Source organism: Pristiophorus japonicus, chromosome 14, assembly GCF_044704955.1.
Source record: "Pristiophorus japonicus isolate sPriJap1 chromosome 14, sPriJap1.hap1, whole genome shotgun sequence".
Lineage (NCBI taxonomy): Eukaryota > Metazoa > Chordata > Chondrichthyes > Pristiophoridae > Pristiophorus > Pristiophorus japonicus.
The window spans coordinates 128,118,057-128,140,768 of NC_091990.1; the positions used below are offsets into that span (position 1 = coordinate 128,118,057).

At 40.8% G+C, this 22,712-nt stretch overlaps 1 protein-coding gene across 1 annotated transcript in view; it reads right to left on the reverse strand.

Moving 5' to 3' along the window:
* The window catches only part of LOC139279487 (signal peptide, CUB and EGF-like domain-containing protein 2), a 182,032-nt gene that overhangs the window by 102,191 nt on the left and 57,129 nt on the right, over positions 1-22,712 (reverse strand). The window contains exons 5-9 of the mRNA XM_070898615.1: positions 15,323-15,448; positions 14,624-14,740; positions 11,678-11,767; positions 8,795-8,911; positions 3,182-3,304 (exon numbers count right to left, since the gene is read on the reverse strand). Coding sequence (XP_070754716.1) covers positions 3,182-3,304; positions 8,795-8,911; positions 11,678-11,767; positions 14,624-14,740; positions 15,323-15,448 — 573 coding nt within the window. The remainder of the gene's footprint in view (positions 1-3,181; positions 3,305-8,794; positions 8,912-11,677; positions 11,768-14,623; positions 14,741-15,322; positions 15,449-22,712) is intronic.

The following is a 22,712-nucleotide window of genomic DNA, read 5'->3' on the forward strand; positions in this document are numbered from 1 at the left end:
GTGCCAGTGAGAGTAATTATGCGCAAATTGAAAGGGAAGCTTTGGCATTAATTTTTGGGGTCAAGAAGTTTCACAAATACTTGTATGGTCGTAAGTTTACCATACAACGTTACGGACCATAAGCCCCGAACAGCAATCCTCCATCCAAAGTCCTCAGTTCCAACATTAGCTGCAGCCTGAATGCAGAGATGGGCTTTGATTTTGTCAGCATATACATATGATATTGAATACAGACGATCAGCTGATCACAGTAATGCTAATGCAATGTCTAGATTGCCTTCCCCATCACAAGTTACACCCGATAGGGAAGAAGTGTTTTATTTTTCATACATTGATGAACTGCCAGTCACAGCTGAAGAGATTGGTAGAGCAACCAAACGTGACCCAGTCATGTCAAAGGTGTATGATTATATTGCAAATGGATGGCCAAACCAGGTAACAGACAAAAATACACATCCATTCTTCATTCGTAGGAATGAATTATCAGTCGATAAAGATTGTATCATGTGGGATGCAAGAGTGGGTATACCAAATAAATTCAGGTCCAAATTATTCGAAGACCTCCATGACCAGCACCTGGGAATGTGCTTGACCAAGAGTTTTGCACGCCAGGTTTTGATAAAGATATAGAGTGCATCGTGAGTTAGTGTACGACATGTCAATTGGTAAGCAAGCAACCACCACCAGTACCATTACAGCCATGGAAATGGCCTCCCAGGGTGTGGCAAAGGCTACATATTGATTTTGCTGAGTTAGAAGGACAACAACTGTTCATTGTGATTGATAGCCATTCAAAGTGGGTTGAGGTGTTTCCAATGTGGAAAATAACAACAAGTAAAACATTGGACATTTTACGAAAATTATTTTCTTCATTTGGCCTCCCTGAAGAGATTGTTTTGGATAATGGACCACAATTTAGTTAAGAATTTGCACAATTCACGAGCAAAAATGGTGTGAAACATACCAAGGTTCCACCATACCACCCTGCTTTGAATGGTGCAGCAGAGCGCACTGTACAAATTGTAAAACGTGCCCTCAAAAAACAAATGTTAGATCCAAATCCAAGGAAACGACAGTTGTAATTAGATCACAAATTGGCTAATTTTTTGATTACATATCGAAATACTCCTCATACAACTACTGGTAGAACACCAGCAGAGTTGTTTCTCAAACGACAGCCACGAACCAGATTCTCGTTGTTAAAACCTAATTTGGCACAGTCTGTAGAAGAGACATAATTAAGACAGAAAGAGAATCATGATAGAGGCAGAGTAAAAGAGAGAAGTGTGAAATTAAACCAGAAGGTGAGAGTGAAGAACCATCACCATAAATGGTTAAAGTGGTTGCCAGGAAGGGTGGTGAAGATATGTGGTCCTCGCACATATTTGGGAAAGATGTTTGATAATGGACAGGTTAGGTTTGTTCATATTGATCATATTTTACCTACAGACATGGAAGGAGTTGAAGGTGGGAATGATTCAATTATTTCTGACTCATCAGATAGTTTTGATACACCAGTAGCAAATCCTAAATCCAATGTACTGGAAACAAATCCAGGAGAGAATCAGAATGAAAGTCTGAGTCCGAGTCAGGAAAACAAAGAGCCTGAAGTTAGAGTGAGTTCAAATGAAAATCAAGGAAATTCCATGGAGGAAAACGTTCCTCAGGATGAGCCTCGAATGAGTTTAGATTCGACACCATGTTTGGAAGGTTCTGTTCAAGAGTGAAGGTATCCTCTTCGAAACAGAAAACAAGTGGTAAAGTTAAATTTATAAATATGGAAAAAAAAAGTTTATATCCTGTGTTATGTATAAACATGAAAGTTATGGATGATGTTTGTTATAAAAACTTCTTCATTAAGGAGGGAGAAGTTTAATGTCTGTAAGCTTGTAATGTTTGTAGCTCCACACTGTGGATGTGGACGTATTGTGTACTACAACTGCAGAGTTAATAATAAACAGAACCAGGCAGATTCCGGAGGCTTCCGAGAGAGCTGCCTGCCATGTAGGAAGCTGTGTGTACTGTGTTCTGTGAATATATCACAATCAATGAACTTGAATATGATAAACAATAAAATGCCTTAAGCAACATTTCTAGTCAATCATTTTTGTTACTTGAAATGTAATTTTATAAAGCCAGTAATTGAGGATGATTTCCTCGGAAATTGCCAAACAAGAACTTGGTTCTCTCAGCATTCCACATCATAAACAATATGACATATTACAAGGTTACACATGTTCCCACCAAGGGCTTAAAAACCCTGCACTAATTCTGTAAGGTTCTTTACTCCCCATTTCTCCTGAATGCGATAGCTCATGATGTGTCTTCATGAATGACCCTAAACATATTCAAGCCAGGATCTTACTGGTCTGCACACCTCAGCAAAACACCAAGTGAGTGACATTGGTCGTGGACAGTAGCACAGAAGGGACAATAGAGAATTGGCTGCCCAATTTACAGCCTGCCTGATTTTCTTTTCCACTGACTTGAATGGAATAGAAAATTGGGCATTGTGTAAAACGGGTTGCCAATTCGCAATCGCACATTTTGCGCTACCATCCCAGACTAATTTCACCCCCAACAGTCCATTGGCTGAATAAACCATTGGCAAACTTAATTTTAAAAATTACAACTCCATGCCACAGTGTTTTTTTAAAAAGTAAACATTACTTCATTTGTCATCTGTAGTCTTCTGGACTAAACCCTGAGCAAAATATAAGCCCATTAAAAAGTGGCTGCCAGTTACAGCCCACCTATTTTGCTGTACATTCAGTTGAACTTCTTAATTTAAGTTTTCAGCCTATTCATAGATAACTGTATTATGCCAGCTGTTAATGTTGTCATTATTTTTTGATTCCCTGAATTAGTATTTATTCAACTGACTTTATATAGCTTTAAATTAATTTTTTCATTGACAACCCCTATGCTTGTTGGTGGTAAGTAAAGCTGAAGTGCTCTGAAATTAATTTTCAAGATTGAAAAGTGAAGGATAACTGAATAAGTAGACATAAACTGAAGTTTGGGTTTTAAAGCACATCAATTCTTAAATGGTAATCATTGTATGCAACATAAACTGCATAAAGACCTTAACCCTCATAGGTATCTCTAGACACACACCTTTGGTCTGGAAATCCTCGGAAGCAGATCATTTGAATAATCCCAAACATTTTATAAAACCAACCTTGGCAGGATTTTTCATCTGTTAAAAGTTTGTAGCCTTTCTTGCAGCTGCAGTCAAAACTGCCAATAGTATTCTTACAGAAATGATCACAATCACCATTATTGATCAGGCATTCGTCAATGTCTGCAAGACAATTGAAGACCAAAAGTACTTTTACATTTAACATCTTTGTTAAGCCATTGTTGGCCTTTATTACAAGAGGATTTTAGTAGAAGAGGAAAGATGTCTTACTGCAATTATATAGGGCCTTGGTGAGGCTACACCTGGAGTATTGTGTACAGTTTTGGTCTCCTTACGTAAAGGAAGGATATACTTGCCTTAGAGGGGATGCAATGAAGGTTCACCAGACTGATTCCTGGGATGGGGGGATTGTTCTATGAGGAGAGATTGAGTAGACTATGCCTATATTCTCGAGAGTTTAGAAGAATGAGAGGTGATCTCACTGAAACATACAATTTTTTTTTAAAACAGGGCTTGACAGGGTGGATGCAGGGAGGAGGTTTCCTCGCTGCGGAGTCCAGAACCAGGGGTCACAGGGCTAGAACCTGCACTTTTTTTGCATGCTTAACGCCCACTTAACTGCTGAAATGACGTATACCGCCCAGATAGCGCCCATTTAGCCACAAAATGGAAACTGATGTCATTTTTAGGAAACTTATCGCCGAGAGTTACTTTCCCCATGTGCTTAACACCGGGACAAAATAATATCGTCCGCCCACCTTTTTTTTGTCGTGAAGAGCATATTTGCCGAAACTAATGCCCAGCAGATCGCCCAGTGTCAATTTCACCACCTTGCAACATATCACCCATAATATCGCTCGCCCAAAAAACCACCCACAAAAAGTGGAACTGTTCTGATCGAATGCCAGCGGCGTGGCTGGCATTTTTTAAATCTCACTCTTACGTGAGGAGCTGATATCTGAACGATTTGCCTGAAAGAGCATTGATGCGAGTGACAACACTGACACACTGCTGTGTGTGTGCAGCTCAGACTTCAATGGTGCCCATTAGTTTAGTGCCAGTTAAAGTTTACATTGATTGATGTTAAGTTGTATTTAGCCCTTTCATGTTAACGAATCACCAGTGTGTAACGGTGCAGCTATCTGAGACAATGCGCAAAAAGGTTATGTTAAATAACAAAAATTTTACACCAGCATTGGTCTGAAATCATAAGCATCACAGGCAATAACACCCAAACCCGGCCCACACCCCACTTTTTCCACCATTGACATAAATCACATGCTCAACATGTCCAGCAACACAGAACACAAAGGCAAAGCAGGAGCGTGGTCCCCAGCCCCCATACATTGCAACAAATTGCATACACCCAGATGGAGATAAAATACAGCCATCTGCTGCGCACATGCACCTCACTTTCCTTCCCCCCCTCCCCTTCTTCTCCCCACCTCTATTCCTTCCCCTCCTTGCTCCATGGCGCCTGGCCGAGGAGCTCCACAAGCGGTGCCTCATTGGGGGGGGGAATGAAGGCAGATGCGGTGATTGCGTGGGTACAGGAGTGTGGGGTGCCGAGGGGGCAACATTCTGTAATGCCGAAGCAGGATCTTGGTCCTTGCTCTCATCTGTCGTTCGCAGTGGTGGTGCGGAACCGAGGGGTGGAGTGCCACACTAGAGGACCACTGGGAGGCCTGTGGCAGCAGTGTTCCTGGCTATCGCATCCAGGGACTCCGCCATCCGTGGAATGTACTCGATCACAGTGCCGGAGATGGTGGCGAGCTGTCAGGATATGCCCCCCAATGCTTCGATGAGCTGGTCACCAATGTCTACAGTCCTCCTGGACAACTGTACCATCTCTCCGCTGTCATGTGGTGCTCACGGCACAGACCTGCCCCGTCCACGGGAACTCCGCGCTGTTCTGGGGACAAATGGGGTGCCCTGTGGTGAGGTGCTTGGGCCTGGTACCTTCAGAGTGGAGGTGGGAATGACCGGAGGACCACTCGATGGCCTTGGGGTGGAATGGCTTCTGAAGCGTGGCGATACAGGTTCCTTGAAGTCCGCGCTCTCATCCGTGGAGAACAGACCCAGCGGATTGACGGGTGAGAATCAGACCTCCTCAGTACCAGATGTAGTAGGTTCGTCCATTGACTCCCGCCCCTGCGCCCCCACCTTCTGGCCTCTGTGGTTTTGCCTTGGGATGCGCTGCTGGCTGAGCTGCAAAACACAAATGAGGTTATTAGAGGAGAAGGGGGTGCTAGAGTGACAAGGTGAGTCCAGCGCTTCACACAGCATATGTACGACAAAAGCACCACTGCTATCAAAATCATCACAGACATCACATTTCATGACCATCAACACATTTGCATTCCAATGATTTTCATTGAGCCATCATTATTTATATGACAATTTTAGAAATCATCTATCATATATGATTGTTTGGATATGAGTGGGTGTGGCATCTATTGACTTTACATCACGCAATGGTGTAAGCTTTACTCACGTGGCATCACTTCAGAGTCTGCAGATGCGTCCGTGGCTGTCCAGGTGTGCATCCCCACGAGTGCGAGCACACGCTCTTCCATCTCAGTGATGTCACTGGGGACTGGTGGCCTCCCACCCGTCCGCCTCTGCACAGACCTCATCCTCGATAGTTTCTTCTGTAAAAGGTGACAGAACGACATGGCATGAGATCATTGTGTGATATCACTGCTAGATACTGTCACAGACACTGATACAACACATAATCATGATTACACATGTCGGTTATGATAATAATTATCATTGTTTACCTAAAGATGCACACCATGACTGCAGGCTTTGAGTAAAACATTCCTGGTAAAAGTAAAAGACCTCACATCTGATGATAGTCACTCATGACTGATACATAATATATGTAAATCAATGTAATACTTACTCTTGCGGATCCCACAAGGTCGTTCCATCGTTTGCGGCATTGGTTGCCCTCACGCACCTCATTGGTCGCCGACGAGACCACCTCTGCTATCTCGGTCCATATCTTCTGGTATGCCTTTGGGGTGGGCTTCCCACGCCCTCCCTGTGTCAAATCACCCCAACCTGACTCGACCTCCTGCAGGAGGGAGGCATTTGCCTCGTCCGAGAACCACCTGGCTCTTTTGCGTCCTCCAATTTGCTCCTCTCCCACCTCACTGCTCTCTCCAGCGTCAGTCTCCACAGCGTGCTGTGTAATCTCCTCCTTTCTCTCCATTATAGGCCAAATTCAGTCAAATGTGTGGCTGGTAACAGCTACTTTTTGTTTGCCTACTTCTGTGAAGCTCTTAAAGTCTCCCTCCTGCCTCCCAAAGCAGCCACACCACATCCAGCCACGCCTTCAGTCCCTCTCAGCTCCCTCTCTGTCTTCTCTTCTGATGATGACCTTTGACCTCCAGAATCGCGAGAATCGAGCGTTGCCATGCCACTGCTAAGGACGGCCACACTTTACGGCAGAAAGTCAAAAAAATGTAACGCTACCGTCCATTTTATATCACTCATAGTAACGGCCATTTTCAAAAGTAGAAACTAGTTGCTTTGAGAATGGGTAAGAAGCCGGCGATCTGAAAACCCTTTTTTAACGCCCATGCCCACGCCGGAAATATCGCCCAACCACAAAAGTGCAGGTTCTAGCCCACAGTCTCAGATTAAAGGGTAAGCCATTTAGGACTGAGATGAGGAGAAATTTCTTCACTCAGAGGGTGGTGAATCTTTGGAATTCTCTACCCCAGAGGGCTGTGGAAGCTGAGTTGTTGAGTATATTCAAGACAGAGATTAATAGATTTTTGGATATTAAGGGAACCAAGGGATATGAGGATAGTGCAGGCAAGTGGAGTTGAGGTGGAATATCAGCCATGATCTCACTGAATGGCAGAGCAGGCTTGAGGGGCCAAATGGCCCACTCCAACTCCTATTTCTCATGTTCTTATGTTATTATTTGAGAAAAGTCATTTGAAGTGAACATTTTGAGAGGATGGATAGGAGAGGGTATATAAACTAAATAAAGTTGAAGAGTAGAGAGACTTAGAGGTTCAGATATACAAATATTTAAAACATGGAAGGATAAAGATTTTATTTTAAAGCATTTGGAACCCTAGGTTTTATAATTTGGGGTACAGACTACAAAAGCCTTACTTTAGGATAGGAGGGCGCAGAAGAGATTCCCTAAGATGGTACAACAACAACTTGCATTTATATAGCATCTTTAACATAGTGAAACATCCCAAGACGCTTCACAGGAGTATTATGAGATTTTTAAAAATTGACACCAAGCCGTCTAAGTAGAAATTAGGGCAGATGACCAAAAGCTTGGTCAAAGAGGTAGGTTTTAAGGAACGTCTTGAAAGAGGAAAGAGGTAGAGAGGCAGAGAGGTTTAGGCAGAGAGTTCCAGAGCTTGGGGCCTAAGCAACAGAAGGCACGGCCACCAATGGTTGAGCGATTATAATCAGGAATGCTCAAGAAAACAGAATTAGAGGAGCGCAGATATCGCGGGGCTGGAGGAGGTTATAGAGGTAGGGAGGGGTGAGGCCGTGGAGGGATGAACATTTTGAAATTGAGGCGTTGCTTAACTGGAAGCCAGCGTAGGTCAGCGAGCACAGGGGTGATGAGTGAGTGGGACTTGGTGCAAGTTAGCATGCGGGCAGCCGAGTTTTGGATCACCTCTAGTTTACGTAGGGTAGAATGTGGGAGGCCAGCCAGAAGTGCATTGGAATAGTCAAGTCTAAAGGTAACAAAGGCACATATGAGGGCTTCAGCAGTGGATGAGCTGAGGCAAGGGTGGAGACAGGCGATGTTACAGAGGTGGAAATAGGCGGTCTTAGTTATGCTGCGGATATTGGTCGAAAGCTCATTTCAGGGTAAAATATGACACCAATGTTGCAAACAGTGTGGTTCAGCCTCAGACAGAAGTTGGGAGAGGGATGGAGTCAGTGGCTAGGGAACAGAGTTCGTGGCGGGGATTGGAAACAATGGCTTTGGTCTTCCCAATATTCAATTGGAGAAAATTTTTGCTCATCCAGAACTGGATGTCGGACAAGCAATCTGACAATTTAGAGACCATGGAGGGGTCGAGAGATGTCGTATTGAGGTAGAACTGAGATGAGAGGCTTTATGTATCAGAACAGACTGGAGAAACTGGGCCTCTTTCCATTAGAATAGAGACGGTTAAGAGATCTAAAATATTTAAAGTTACGAGTTTTCATAAAGTCAATCGGTGAGTCAATATCTAGAGGGCATGAATATAAGATTATCAAAAGTACGCAAAAACATAGGACATGGAGAAGGCCAAAGGTGAATGATCTCACACTTCCCCATCTGCCATAGATCTGCCCACTCACTTAGTCTGGTGTGTAGTGTACCCAAACTGCTGTATTTTAATACTTAAGGAACTGTATATTCTTACTCAGTACTGTCACAGATGACTGTAATTATGTACCACAAAACTAATACGCAATATTTAATAAGCAAACTTATTTTAACAGAAATATGTAAACGTAACTGAATAAATAGGGCATATATCACCACAAAAAGTTAAATTAACAAATTAGAATTTAAAAGATTGAACAAAGTCTAAATATCAAAAACTATAGGGTTTTAAATATGACAAGTTATTTAGCACATATAGAAGGGATTAAAAGTTGATGTCTAACCTTTACAAGTCTTTCCATCTGGTTGCAGTGTGAATCCTACCGGACAGCTGCACCGAACACCAGTAGAGGTGTCTTTACAGGTACGATCACAGCCCCCATTGTTAACTGCACACGTTTCTGTAGATAGCGGGAACATTACTTGCTACCAATTTCTACTGTATTTTTACTATCTGAACTCATTAAAAAATCATTATGAACTTAATGGGCTAGATTTTATAGCCAATCGTAGTAAATGGGCTCAAAACAATCGACAGTTATTAATTTATGAAAGGAAGAAGCACCAAATGATGCTTTTGAGTATTCCTCATCTAAATGAAAAAAACAGTCTGTACTATTACATAGTATTTATAGCATAGTAACAGACCATTCGGCCCAACAGGTCTATGTGATAATGCTACATACAAGCCTCGTTCCACCCTTCTTCATCTTATGCTATCAACATATCCTTCTATTCCTTTCTCCCTCATGTGCTTATCTAACGTTCCCTTAAATACATCTATGCTATTTGCCTCAACTACTCCTTGCGGTGGCGAGTTCCACATTCTAACCACTCCCTGGTAAAGAAGTTTCTCCTGAATTCCCTATTGGATTTATTAGTGACTATCTAATACTTATGACCACTAATTCTAGTCTCGCCCCCTGGTGGAAACATCATCTCTACGTCTACCCTATCAAACCCTTTCAAAACCTTAAAGACCTGTGTCAGTTTACCCCTCAGTCATGTTTTTTTCTCGAGGAAAAAGCCCCATGAACAGTCTTTCCTGATAGTACAACTTCTCAGTTCTGGTACTATTCTAGTAAATCTTTTTCACCTTCTCCAGTGCCTCTTTATCCTTTTTTATGATATGGAGACCAGAACTGTTCACAGTATTCCAAGTGTGGTTTATCCAAGGTTCAATACAAGTTTAACATAACTGCTCTGCTTTTCAATTCTATCCCTCTACAAATGAACCCCAGTGCTTTGTTTGCTTTTTAAAATTTTACTTTTATAGTGACCTGTATCTGTACCCCCAGATCCTTCTGCGCCTCTACCCCATTTAGATATTTATTTTCCAAGGAATATGTGGTCTCCTTATTCTTCCGACCAAATTTATCTAAATTGAAATTAATTTGCCAATTACACAAGTTCTAGAAGTTTATTAACGCCTTTCTATATCCTGTCACAGCCCCCCGCTATATTAACTACACCCCTCAAATTTTGAAATTGTACTTCCGATTCCTTAGTCCAAATTTTTGATTTAAATGATGAACAACAGTGGTCCTGGCACCGATCCTTGTGGATCACCACTTCCCACCTTTTGCCAACCTGAATAACTACCTTGAACCCCTACTCTCTGTTTTGTTTTATAGCTAGCTTGCTATCCATTCTGCTACCTGCCCCCTGATTCCACATGTTCTGATCTTAGTCATGAGTCTACATAAGGCCTTTTTGAAATTCAAATACATTACATTATCCTTATCTACCCTCTCTGTTACTTCCTCAAAAAATTCAAAAAGGTTGGTCAAGCATGATCTTCCCTTTTGGAATTCATGCTGACTACTTCTATTATATTCTCAGTTTCTAGATGTTTTTCTATTTCATCTTTGAGTAAGGATTCCATTATCTTTCCTACCATCGGCATTAAGCTAATTGGTCTATAGCTAGCTGGACTTGTTCGATCTCCCTTTTTAAATTTAGGAATTGCATTAACTGTCTGCCAGTCCTCTGCCACAGTTCCTTTTTCTAATGTATTGATATATATAATTATATATGTAATAATGCCTCTGCTATCTCTTCCCTAACTTTTTTAAATATGCAGATATAATCCATCGGGACCAGAGGTTTTATCCTCTCGAAGTTTGGTTAGTTTATCAATTATCTCCCCCGCTTTCTATCTTAAATGTATTTATATCTTTTTGATCTCATCTTCTGCCATGTCCACCAAGGTAGTCTCCTTGGTAAAAAGTAATTATTCAATATTTCTGCCATTTCACCATCATTACCTGTGAGTTTATTGTGTGCATCTCTCAGTGGCCCTATCCCTATGTGGCCCTATCCCTATCCTGATTTTTCTTTTGTTATTCATGTGTCTGTAGAACATTACTATTTATTTTTATATTCCTTGACAGTTTAATTTCATAGTTCCTCTTTGTCTTCCTAATTATTTTTTGTCTTTTTTCCTAACCTATTCATATTCCCTTTTGACATCCTCGCCTTTGTTGTCCATGCACTTAGTAGATGCCTTTTTCTTTAGTTTCAATTTTGCCCTTACTTCTTTATTCATCCTGGTGTGTCATTACTGGCGAGTTTGCTTTTGCTTTCTAGTGAAATATATTTCTCCTGGATTCCACTGGTCACCGCTTTAAATGTTTCCCACTGCTGTTCAATTTATTTGTTTGTCAGTAAATTTTACTAGAGACATTCAAATATTATCGTACTTGAATTAAACAAGGTCAATTCTCAGTTAATATGAAATGATCTACATCTTTCTGTCCATTGTTGTATCATCAAAACCCTTTTAAGAACAACTCTTTCCTCTTTTTGGTGAGGTGACTGCTTTCACATAGAAAAGGAAGATACACCTTGAGATCTTTCTAACCTTTCAATGTATTTTCAGCATATTTAGTAAGAGATTGAGATTGCAAGAAACATCTTAGGGAAAACAGCAGCATTTATTTGTTAGAATCCTTTGCCAGACACTGCAGAGACAATTATATGAGTCTTAAGTGTGCAAGGAAGTTAATACAACAATAGTTAAACATTGAAAAGAAACCCATGCACACCAACCCAAGTGACAGTGTGATGATGTTCAGATTCAGCTAAGAGAGTTAGGCTTGCAATGAAAAGATAAAGAGAGCAAAAAGAAACTAATCAGTGGACTAGAAGCTTTTTATTTTTTTTACCCATTAGCAGTCGGCGTTTCACCCGCTTGTCCACATCAGTTACTGACGTGGCATTGTATTCAGAGTTCTCAATTGCAGCCTCAGCCTTTTCTATAATACAAGCAAGCACAAAATATATTGCAATTGGTCAAACCAAAGCAGAAAAAGTTGCTTTTTTTCTCTTTTATATGTTGCAGAAAGGCATCTAAACAAAGCTTTTCTCTTTATTGCTTTGTCTTCCACACTGTATCAACAATTAGTTTTTACAGCATTAAAAACAGAAAGTACTGGAAATGTACAATAAAGATATTGCAGTTGGAACCTTTCTCTTTCAAACACTAACCAAGCTGCTGTGCATTTCCAGCATTTCCGATTTTTATTTCAGCTTTCCAGGTCTTTTTTTTAATCTGTGGTTTACAGCAATACATTTTCTTATGTTATTAATTCTGTTTTCCCAAGTACATGTAGCAGCTAGGCTTCCCTTTTCTTGGCAGAATAAGAAAGGCTGCAAATGAGGGCAGTCAAAAACACAGAAGTATGCAACAAAAAAAATCTTAATTGAGAAACAAACAGAAAAAGCATTCAAAAGCAACAGAAAGTGCGACTGAGATTTATTTTTAACGAAGCAGCCTCTACAAGCGGAGAAGCAATTCAGTGCTGGATAAAGTTGGTAACCAACTAGAAACATCTCCATGAAGGAAAAAGCAAAACAAAATGCATGCAATAAAGTCAATGTTTGCTGCAGTGGTGCTTAGTGCAGTGCTGGTTGACTGCTTGTCCAGAATTGATCAAGACAAAAATAAAAGCCAAACAATGTTTTGTTAAATAGCATTGCAGAAAAGAAAACAACAGACAAAATGAAATGGTAACTTTTTGACATGTTTTCAAAATTCGTAACATTATTGTTTCAATGTGGTTAAAAACAGCCAATTTCCAAGACAAATATGCAAGATCCTAATTTCTAGGACAAGAAAGTTAGTATCAATATACAGGGAAAGGATAAACTGTTAATGTATCTTTCTTTTGACAAGCATGTTTCTGTCAGCTTTTAATCAGTTAGTTGAAAAAATGAACAGACCACCTAAAAATATTTGCTTTTCATGCATTTGATTAGTGCGTCCAAGCAGGAATAAAATTACATTACTAGATGAAAACTGACAAACCCCTCTGTGTTCCGTTTAACGGAGTTTATGCCTCTCTCCAATCCCCCAGTCAGCTAAGAGAAGTCTCAGCTTCTTGTACTCTACGTGTGCAACAAATTAGGATTGTATAAAATGATGATGAAGCATGGCTGCAATAGAGATCATTATGTTGTAAATGTTTTGATTATTTTTAAGTGCAGTTTGGCTGCAGATAGTTCAGGCAATCAGAGTCATCACCAGAGCACAACAGCTTAGAAAGGAGAAAAGGGAATCGAGGAAAAGAATTAGTAAGCTTCTTGAAGAGAACAGAACAAAATCAAGTTGTGAGTTAAGCAAATAAATTCTCATACTTTCTGTTGCATTTGCATCATCAACCTTTGTAAGTAAATGCTAAATGATCTTAGTCTATGTACAATATAAAGATGATGTAATGTTTATTGATATATCTTTTTGAATATTTTACAGGTCATTAGGTTTTATGACTGAAAATACAGGTTATGAAGTTTCTGGTGTGCACCATTCATCAGAACTCACCTCTGCGTTTGGATATCTAAACTCTAATCTGATTATGGATACACATCCAAACTGTCATAACCTCTCTTTTCTCATTACAAATGCTGACCTGCTGTGCATTTCTAGCATTTTCTGTTTTATTTCAGATTTCCAACATTTGCAGTTTTTCCTTTTCAATAGCAATCATCTGAATTCAGAACAATTGAACATTTCTAAATTCGTGTCCAAGATCGTGCCAAATTTATAACAAATCTACTTTTAAAAAAATATTTTGCAAATATCAAAACCTAAGATGCACGAGCGTAAAATTAAATTGGATAAAACGCATGCCAGCTCTGGGAGTTTCCCGTATACTCCAATTTCCACCCTCTAACATGGTAGTCAGGTACAATGGGGGAAGGATCAAACTATCCCTAGAGCAAGAAGTGGTGCATCAACTGCTCGCCATGTCAGCGTCAACTACCTTTCACTCAAGAACTCATTTTTTGACTGAGTTTATAGCCCTTTTCTACAATAGCAATTTTTGTGGGGTGTTTTTTCTTACAAATTGTAATCTCTAAAATTTGTAAGTCATTTTTCTTTAGAATACAATAGAATCAACAACACTTACATTACCACTTTAGCTGCTAGTATCAAGTACGGTGAGAAGAACCAATGTGACCACTCAAAGCAGCTCAAGAGTTTTTTTTTAAAAAAGAGGGTATGTGACATCAATCATACGGGATAATATTTACCAGAATGCAGCGTAAATAACTACACTGTACAATTTTCCATGCAAGTATTTCGTCAAATGTAATACTTCTCACAATAAGTAGTTATATGCGGCTTACGATTGAAGAAAAACTGATCAATTTCCATTCATTTCAAATAACACAACTGTATTAAGATCATTTTAGCTTGTCACCACAGGTGGAGCTATAATTGCACAAAATAGTAGCCACTATGACCAATAGTCAGTTATCTGAACAATAACCACTTGTGACCTAAATTAATGTGTCTATCAAAAGAAAAATACACTGAATACATTCATATAGTCCTAAAATAGAAAGAGTTGTATTTCCTTTTACAAGGTTTTGAGGTAGTTGAACTTGCTTGGCTGAAATAACACTAAAAGGTTGGATGAATTTATAAAAGTACAAACATTTACTGCTCAGACAGGAAGAAGAGGGAATCAAATCTACCATCACAGCAAATGGAAATGAACTGTATTACAGGAGCATACTTCAAAATATAATTGGTCTTTGACTTGCTTCAAGACTCGCACAAACAGTTTAGAGTACACAGGTAAAATGGCAAGAGCCAGTTCACTTACCAATACAGATTTTCCCATCAGACAGCAAAGCATACTTTTGGTGGCAGCCACAAACAGGTCCATCATCTGTATCATCACAAGTATGATGACACCCACCGTTTCCATGGTTACAAGTTACTAAAAAAAAAATCACACACATCTAAAAGAAACAGCTGATCATTAAATATCACAATCATATAGAAGCATCTAGGACATCTTTATATTTATTTTAAAAAATGGACAAGCAATAAATTCAGATTTTTACTGAAATATTCGTCTCATCCACCAGCCAAACCGGTTAGTGCTAAAGCTCTTGGCATGGCAGATATTTTGAGACACACTCAAACTTAGATATGTATTGGTGAGGCTGTTATGCATATCTTCTTGTACAGACACTCCAACTTTTAAATCTTTATTTCAAGGATATGCAGTCAGAGTGACTGGTGCACTTGCTGCAATCCAAAATCTTCTATCCAGGTTCATACTCAGTCCATTTGTAAGCAGCAATTCTGCATTTTATATCAATATTGGGGCAACCCAGGAATAAAAACCAAATTTTATATAAGTGATACATTTTATAAGAGTCAACTTAAATCAAAGGTCAAACACTTAAGGGCAGAGAACAAGTTAAGGACAACTAGGAAGGTTGAATTTCTTTGCAGTGTTTTCAATAACCCAAAATATATAAATGAAACATAAAAATTAAAGGAATTTACATACATATGCATCCTCTCTGATTCCTGGCTAGTTCAAAACCAGGCCGACATTCACACGCTACTCCTCCTTTTGGTGTTTCTCTACAGATGTGGGCACATCCGTGGTCTTTGTTCATGCAGCTCAATCCTTCTGAAGCAGGATAATAGAACAATCAAAAATAACATTCATTAAGAAATTTTGTTCAAAGCAATTGTTTATACAGACAAAATGGGGCCAATCTAAATTAACCTCAAACAAACAGAACCAGAATGGTGTGATAACTCACTTTATTCTGTAAAGTTAGAATATTTCCATTTTTTTTTTTTAAAAGTGAGTTACTTTGGGAGAACTTTGGGTAAGTGTCAACGTTAGCTCAGTAGAAGAACTCTCACTTCTGAGTAAGAGGGTTGTGGGTTGAAGTTCCACTTCAGGCCTTGAGCACATAATCATGACTGATGTCAGTACTGATTGTCCATAGGTGCCATCAATTCGGATGAGACATTAAACCAGGAACCCATTTGCCTGTCAAAGTGGACATTAAAGAGCCCATGGAACCATTCACAGAAGAGCAGACAATTGTTCTGGTGAATGATTCTTCCTCAAACACCAAGCAAAGGATTAAGACCCTCCTTAAAACCCACTTCTTTGACTAAAATTTTGGTCAGCCCTGCTAACATTTTCTTTGGCTTGGCATCCATTTGTTTGATTATGCCTCTGTGAACTTCCTTGGGATGTTTTTCTAAGATAAAAGTATACACACACCCAAGTTGCTGTTGACAAACCAGTCACTTATCTTACTGCTGCTTGAGAGATCTTGTGCGATGTTGTAGTTGCCTAAATTTCAAAAGCTACTGCATTCTGAAACTTAATACATTGTGCATGAAGCACTTTGAGATCTGGTAAGTCTCTATATAAATGTAAGCTTCTTTAACTTTCTTTTACCTCCTCCATCTTTTTCTGACAATTTCTCTCCCCTCCTTTTATGAAAGGGCTGACTTTGTACTGGGGAACAGTTCCACAAGCCCCGGTCACCCTCCTGCTTCTTGCTTAGATGGCCATTCTTCAAGTATCTGCCAGCGAGCGAGTGTTTGGGAAGCTATGCGATTGCTGAGGGCATCACAATCGAGCCTCATGATCTTGCCCTCATCTGGCATCTAAATATGTAAGGGGTCACTGGTTAGCAATCAGCAAGAACCCTGACCAGTTTCCCCTAAGCCGGAGGTACCAAGGCAAACTGTAGCATCCATCCCACCCCTCCTGCTAAGAACAGCTAACAACACAGAGCGGGGAATAAGCCTGGACTTTCCTGCTCTGTTTAGCTCAGCTTTTCACTGTCAAGTAGCTGAGCCATCAAGGAAGCTGACATGACATCTTTAAATCATCATGTGATGATTACTGCTAATGTGTGACACTCAAAAGATCTGCATTTTATAAAAACGACCAAGAAGTGAGGTTAAGGCTATATCATAATCTTGGAGATCAGAGGACAAGCAATCTACACTTCAGTCTTGAGATTTATGATGTCATCTGAACTTCTCAGTGGAGTAAATCACTCTCACATATCCATTATTCTCGATGTAATTTGTGTCTCTGACAGTTGCATGCTGTTCACACCAGAGCTATTAATCTGCACACTGCTGGGATGAAAAGGAACCAGAAAACCTGACTCAGCAGGTTTTGACGAAAGGGCTATGATCAATTAAGCTATAAATGGATATGCCACAAGTATTCATTAAACCGTAGCTTTAACAATCTCTCAACTATGTAATTGTCAGACAACTATATTATACATAATTCAACATTGAAGCCCCAATTGTACAAAGCTGTGCTGATGGCACAGAGCTGGTCTGCTGGTGGGCACGGCTCACAAAACTGGACACAACACGTCACACGCCAAATTTTTCAAAGCACGATTTTCGGGGTATGAAAGTAGACAGCCTTGCAAGCAAATGGAAGCTAAATTTAAATATTAAAATGATTGGAATAAGGTCCCATGCTGAATTTTGTGATTTTGGTTGAAATTCCACCCAATTAAAATAGACATCGGAGAGTTCAATATTCCTGGTCTGCTTTAGCCTAATTCTTAATGCAAGGTTGCTGTTTTTTTTTTGAGTTGTTGGATGTTGAACGGTAGCTTTTTGCCAGTATGCATTTATCAACTACTGTTGTTAAAATTTTTATTGCTTTTTTGGTCAGTGCAATTCTGCTTAAGTCTTTAGTTGTTAGCTAAGACTTTTTTGGAGACTTGGCGATTGCTGCTGCTTTACAAGTTATAACGAACAAAGCTGGAACAAAAGGAATCCCTCGGGGTGTTCCAACCGTGCTACATGAATTTGATGATGACTATTTCATGGAGGGACAAAATCTACAGGATCAACAATATCTCAGGTAGTGTCACATCAACCACAATACATATATGAACAGGAAGGGTTACCAACTCAAATGTTCAGATGGTTTCTGACTGGGGAAGTATGATTCTGCACATTAACATATTATCTAGGGAGCACCCATGACTCATTTATTATGGCCCCTTGAGCCTGCTCCACCATTCAAGAAGATCATAGCTGATCTGATCATGGACTCAGCTCCACCTCCCTGCCCGCTCCTCATAACCCCTTATCCCCTTATCGTTTAAGAAACTGTCTATTTCTGTCTTAAATTTATTTAATGTCCCAGCTTCCACAGCTCTCTGAGGCAGCGAATTCCACAGATTTACAAACCTCTTGAGAGAAGAAATTTCTCCTCATCTCAGTTTTAATGGGTGGCCCATTATTCTAAGATCATGCCCTCTAGTTCTAGTCTTCCCCCATCAGTGGAAACATTCTCTCTGCATCCACCAAGTCAAGCCCCCTCATAATCTTATAAGTTTCGATAAGATCGCCTCTCATTCTTCTGAATTCCAATGAGTAGAGGCCCAAACTACTCAACCTTTCCTCATAAGTCAATCCCCTCATCTCCGGAATCAACCTAGTGAACCTTCTCTGAATTGCCTCCAAAGCAAGTATATCCTTTCGTAAATATGAAGGTGACCAAGAGTATGAATAGATGGTTGCTAGGAGACCGTTTTTGCAGCCATGGCTTAAAATCCTAATTAGACACCCAACATAACAGAAAAGCACAAATGCAATGAGGCCCAGCCAAACTCTCCAAAATCATCACCTTCTGCTGCACACTCCATTGAACTACATAGAATTTATAGCACAAAAACAGACCATTCAGCCCAACTGGTCTATGACAGTGTTTACCCTCCACACAAGCCTCTTCCCACCCAACTTCATCTAACCCTATCAGCATAACCTTCAACTACACGTTGCCATTTAATGAGTAGCGAACATGTGTAGGACAATAAAGTAAGTCCATGGGGCTGAGGCCCACAGGAGGAGGATAGCAAACAGAGGGATATCTACATGGAAGGGGCTGAATTACAGAAAGGGAGATTGGTGAGGAATTGTGAGATCGAGAACTGTTATGCCTCTGACCAAATTAGTTTTGCTACAAAAATCTACACACCGATCTCCCCCCCCCACCCAACCCGCCCCCACCCTCAGCCAAGAATACCTATCGCGACTGAAGTTGAATTACCATGGGCCCTGAAATTGCGTCTGAGGCTTCCCACGGGCGGATGCCTCCGACCACAAAAATATTTACGAATGTAGCTGGTGGTCCTGAAGGAACGAACACTTGCGCCACGAGGCCTCCAATCGCAGCCCAGCGCAGAGACTCACGTATTCCTGGACTATATGTGCAGCTTGTGATCACTTGGGCCGGACCAAGCAAAAAAAAGGCCTATCCCCATTCACAGTAATGGTCAGTTCCTTTTGTACGGAGATCACCATTTCTATCAATGGGGATACCCCAAAAACACAAACATTTTAAATAAATAAGAAAAACACTTCACATATTTAAAATTAGTTAAATTGAATTAAATTAAATGATTTAGACAAAAATTAATTTTTTTGATTTAAAAAAATATATATTTTAATAGGGGTAAAAGTAAAGTTACCTTAATTGACAGGGTTTTTAATATAAAAATTGTTAAAATTTTATTTTTCTATCTTTTAAAACTTTTACGCTGGTAAAAACAGACCTTACGCCTGCTTTTGCCAGGCGTAAGAGTTTGAAGGATATTCGCTGAGCAAATAGCCCAAATCTCCGCCCGCGAAGGCCCTTCTCCCGGGGATGCCTTGGAACGGTCAAAAGAAATTTTGACAGTTCGCAAGTGCCGGATTTCAGCGCCTGTGCATTGCGCGCCAAGAACCGGCACTTGTGGGGCCTCTATGGGTGTGTGTGCACATTGTACGTGCCGCGATATTTGGCCCGTTCAGCCTCTTTCCCAGCACTTAGTGCATTTCCACATCCATACACATATTGTTCACACAATGGAGAGATTAAAAAGATCAATATTTATTTACTTACATTAGCTTAAATTATGTGCTCTAATCCCTTCAACCATGCTTCCTCTGGTACCCTATATGTGTGCTTGTCTCACCAAATAATCTAAGGCTATGTCTAAGTGCTACACGAGTGGGAGGAGCAACTGTGATGGCAGGTTGCTGTTGGGTATTAGGGATCTGCAAGGCTGGTGACAGCCCTGAACCTCCAGGGTGCAGGGCCTTATCAACAGCTGGAGCCATATCCAACAATGCAGTGGCCTGCCAGCACCTATCCTCTCTCTGACACTTCACTAAGTATCGGAGGAGCCTGGCTGCAGCGGGAGGATGCGAGGAGACCTTACATGGAAGCAAAGTAAATCAAACCTTTCTCTTCCCACATCCCAGAGGCTGGGCACCACAGCTAGGACCAGTGCCACATGTGTTAAGCCAACCAGTACTGCTCTTTACAAACTATCACTCTGTCAGTCAAATCCAGAAAGTGACAGACTCATGGAAATGGATATACAATGCCATCAACTAAAAGTCTTCGGCTCGTATATTAACTCCAATCTGATGGTGGATCTAGTAGGATACCAATTCCTTGCCCATAAAGCAAATATATGACGTAAGATCCTTGCCTAATCCTTGCGGTAACCTCCTACCACCTCCACTCATTCCTGCTCACCTGTGAGGAGTGAATCACCTGCACCACCTACTTCAGAGACACAACCTACATTCTCTGGGGTGTCAGGATCTGTGCTAGTGCTTGGGGACAGGTGTGTGCGTGAATCAAGTTGCTGTGATGTGCTAAGGTCGGTGGTGCCACTTGTTCTGCCCTCGACATCTTCAGATGACCGGAGGAAGAGAAAAGGAAAAGGAATTACAATGCATCGCCTTCAAAGAGAGGTGCGATTGTAAGACATTTTCTCTCTCAGGCACCCCTGTTGAACAAAGTTTGCCCCTGATGTTGGGATTAAGAAAGGGAGTAAGTGGATAGATCAAAATAAATGGAGGATAGTTGCTGAGTAGTAGCACCTCCTACTCCTACAACTCCTCCCCAGATTTGTGGTCAAAAAGAAGCATGGCCAATCCCTTCATATTGGGACAGTTGCTTCAGCAAGCTGGTCTACTGCCTGCCTAGTCCTACATTCTGTAATTGTGTGCTGCCTTCACCTGTGGACAGAACACATTTATGAAGATATTAGCAACTGCCTCAGCACCACAAACACCACCCCTGTACCGAGTCTATCTCCTGCCTTGTGTCAATCCAAAGTAGCCTGCATGCCGTTTTTGATAACAGTACGCTCATGCTGAAGTTTGAAATACCTGCAAAAGGTCTTATTGTCCCCAGTATTGCTGTACCCTGCAGCTTGTGTCGTACGAAAGGGTATTCCTTGCATGCTATCGTCTTGACAATTCACTACATGAACATTTAGATTTCGTGCATGCCTTCATGGACAAATAATAAGCACATATACAAAAATAAGTACACTTAAATTTGCACTTCTGATATTGAACTTCTTTTGTATTTGCTCCCAGGTGCAGCGAACCTAGAAGACTTCATTTACTGGCTTTGAAAATGTCCATCCATGCATCTTAGTCCTCTGCTTTAACAGGTGGGTGCCCTCCAGCTCCAAAGAGAGCCATCCTCCTTTGCTACTCCATTTGCATCAGCACCTCAAGAAATCGTGAGTGTTCCCCACTCACTGCATTGCACATATTTTCCCACAAATAATAGTATACCCTCTACCTTCTAGCAAGTAAATTCCTTCAGGACAATGCATTAAAATATTAAAGAACTCCCTTCTAATGGTGAGCAGCAGCCCTTTAACAGTGCACATCTCCACTTAGGCCTGGCTCCTGTACACATTTGCATGTACAGGGAGAAAACTGGCATTAAAAGGAGGGTGATGCTTCACAAATTTGGTGAGACCAGCCCTCCCTGCTACCAACATGGATGCCCAACTTATCCCCAGTTCTACAAAATTCGAGATCAAAAGTAGAACAGCCATTTTGGAATAACAATGGGCTAGATTGTGCTGTAGTAGGGCATCTAACAGTATCTGCCATCAGTTCGACTTCCCCTTGCAGTCTCAGAATAAGAGGAATTTCTCCTCTCAGAGGGTTGTAAATCTGTGGAATTCTCTGCCCCAGAGAGCTGTGGAAACTGGGTCATTGAGTATATTTAAGGTAGAGATAGACAGATTTTTGAACGATAAGGGAGTGAAAGGTTATGGGGAGAGGGCGGATAAGTGGAGTTGAGGCCAAGATCAGATCAGCCATGATCTTATTAAATGGTGGAGCAGGCTCAAGGGGCCATATGGCCTACACCTGCTCCTATTTCTTATGTTCTTAGCAGAGGGGTCAACAACCAGGAGACATAGATTTAAAGTAATTGGGGAGAAGTTTAGAGGAGATATGAGGGGAAATTTCTTCATCCAGAGGGTGGTGGGGGTCTGGAACTCACTGCCTGAAAGGGTGGTAGAGGCAGAAACCCTCACCACATTTAAAAAGTACTTGGATATGTACTTGAAGTGCCGTAACCTACAGGGCTACGGACCAAGAGCTGGAAAGCGGGATTAGGCTGGATAGCTCTTGGTCGGCCGGCATGGACACGATGGGCTGAAATGGCCTCCTTCCATGCTGTAAATTTCTATGATTGCACCCTTCAGCTCAAAACGTATTTGTCCACTAAGAAGCTGAAAGTGAGAGCTGATAATGGTGCAGCAAGCAAAACAGGCCATCTGGTACCTGAACGAACAGGGAAAGCAACTGTGTATCTCCTTAACCAATCAGATTGAAGGATTAAGAAATAAACAACAGAATGACAGAGAAGAAAGTGTATTTTAGAGTGGGTGAATTCAATGTTAGATCAGGTGCAGGAAGATAAATGAAGAGAGGGAAAGTAACATTGGATTAAGAGAAAAAGAGAGAAAAAAAGACAGAAATTAAATTGTAAAAAAGATAAAGAATTTTAAATTTGACATTGTTTAAATATGCAGCAACAATTAATAACTGAAGGAATGAGACTCCATGTTTGT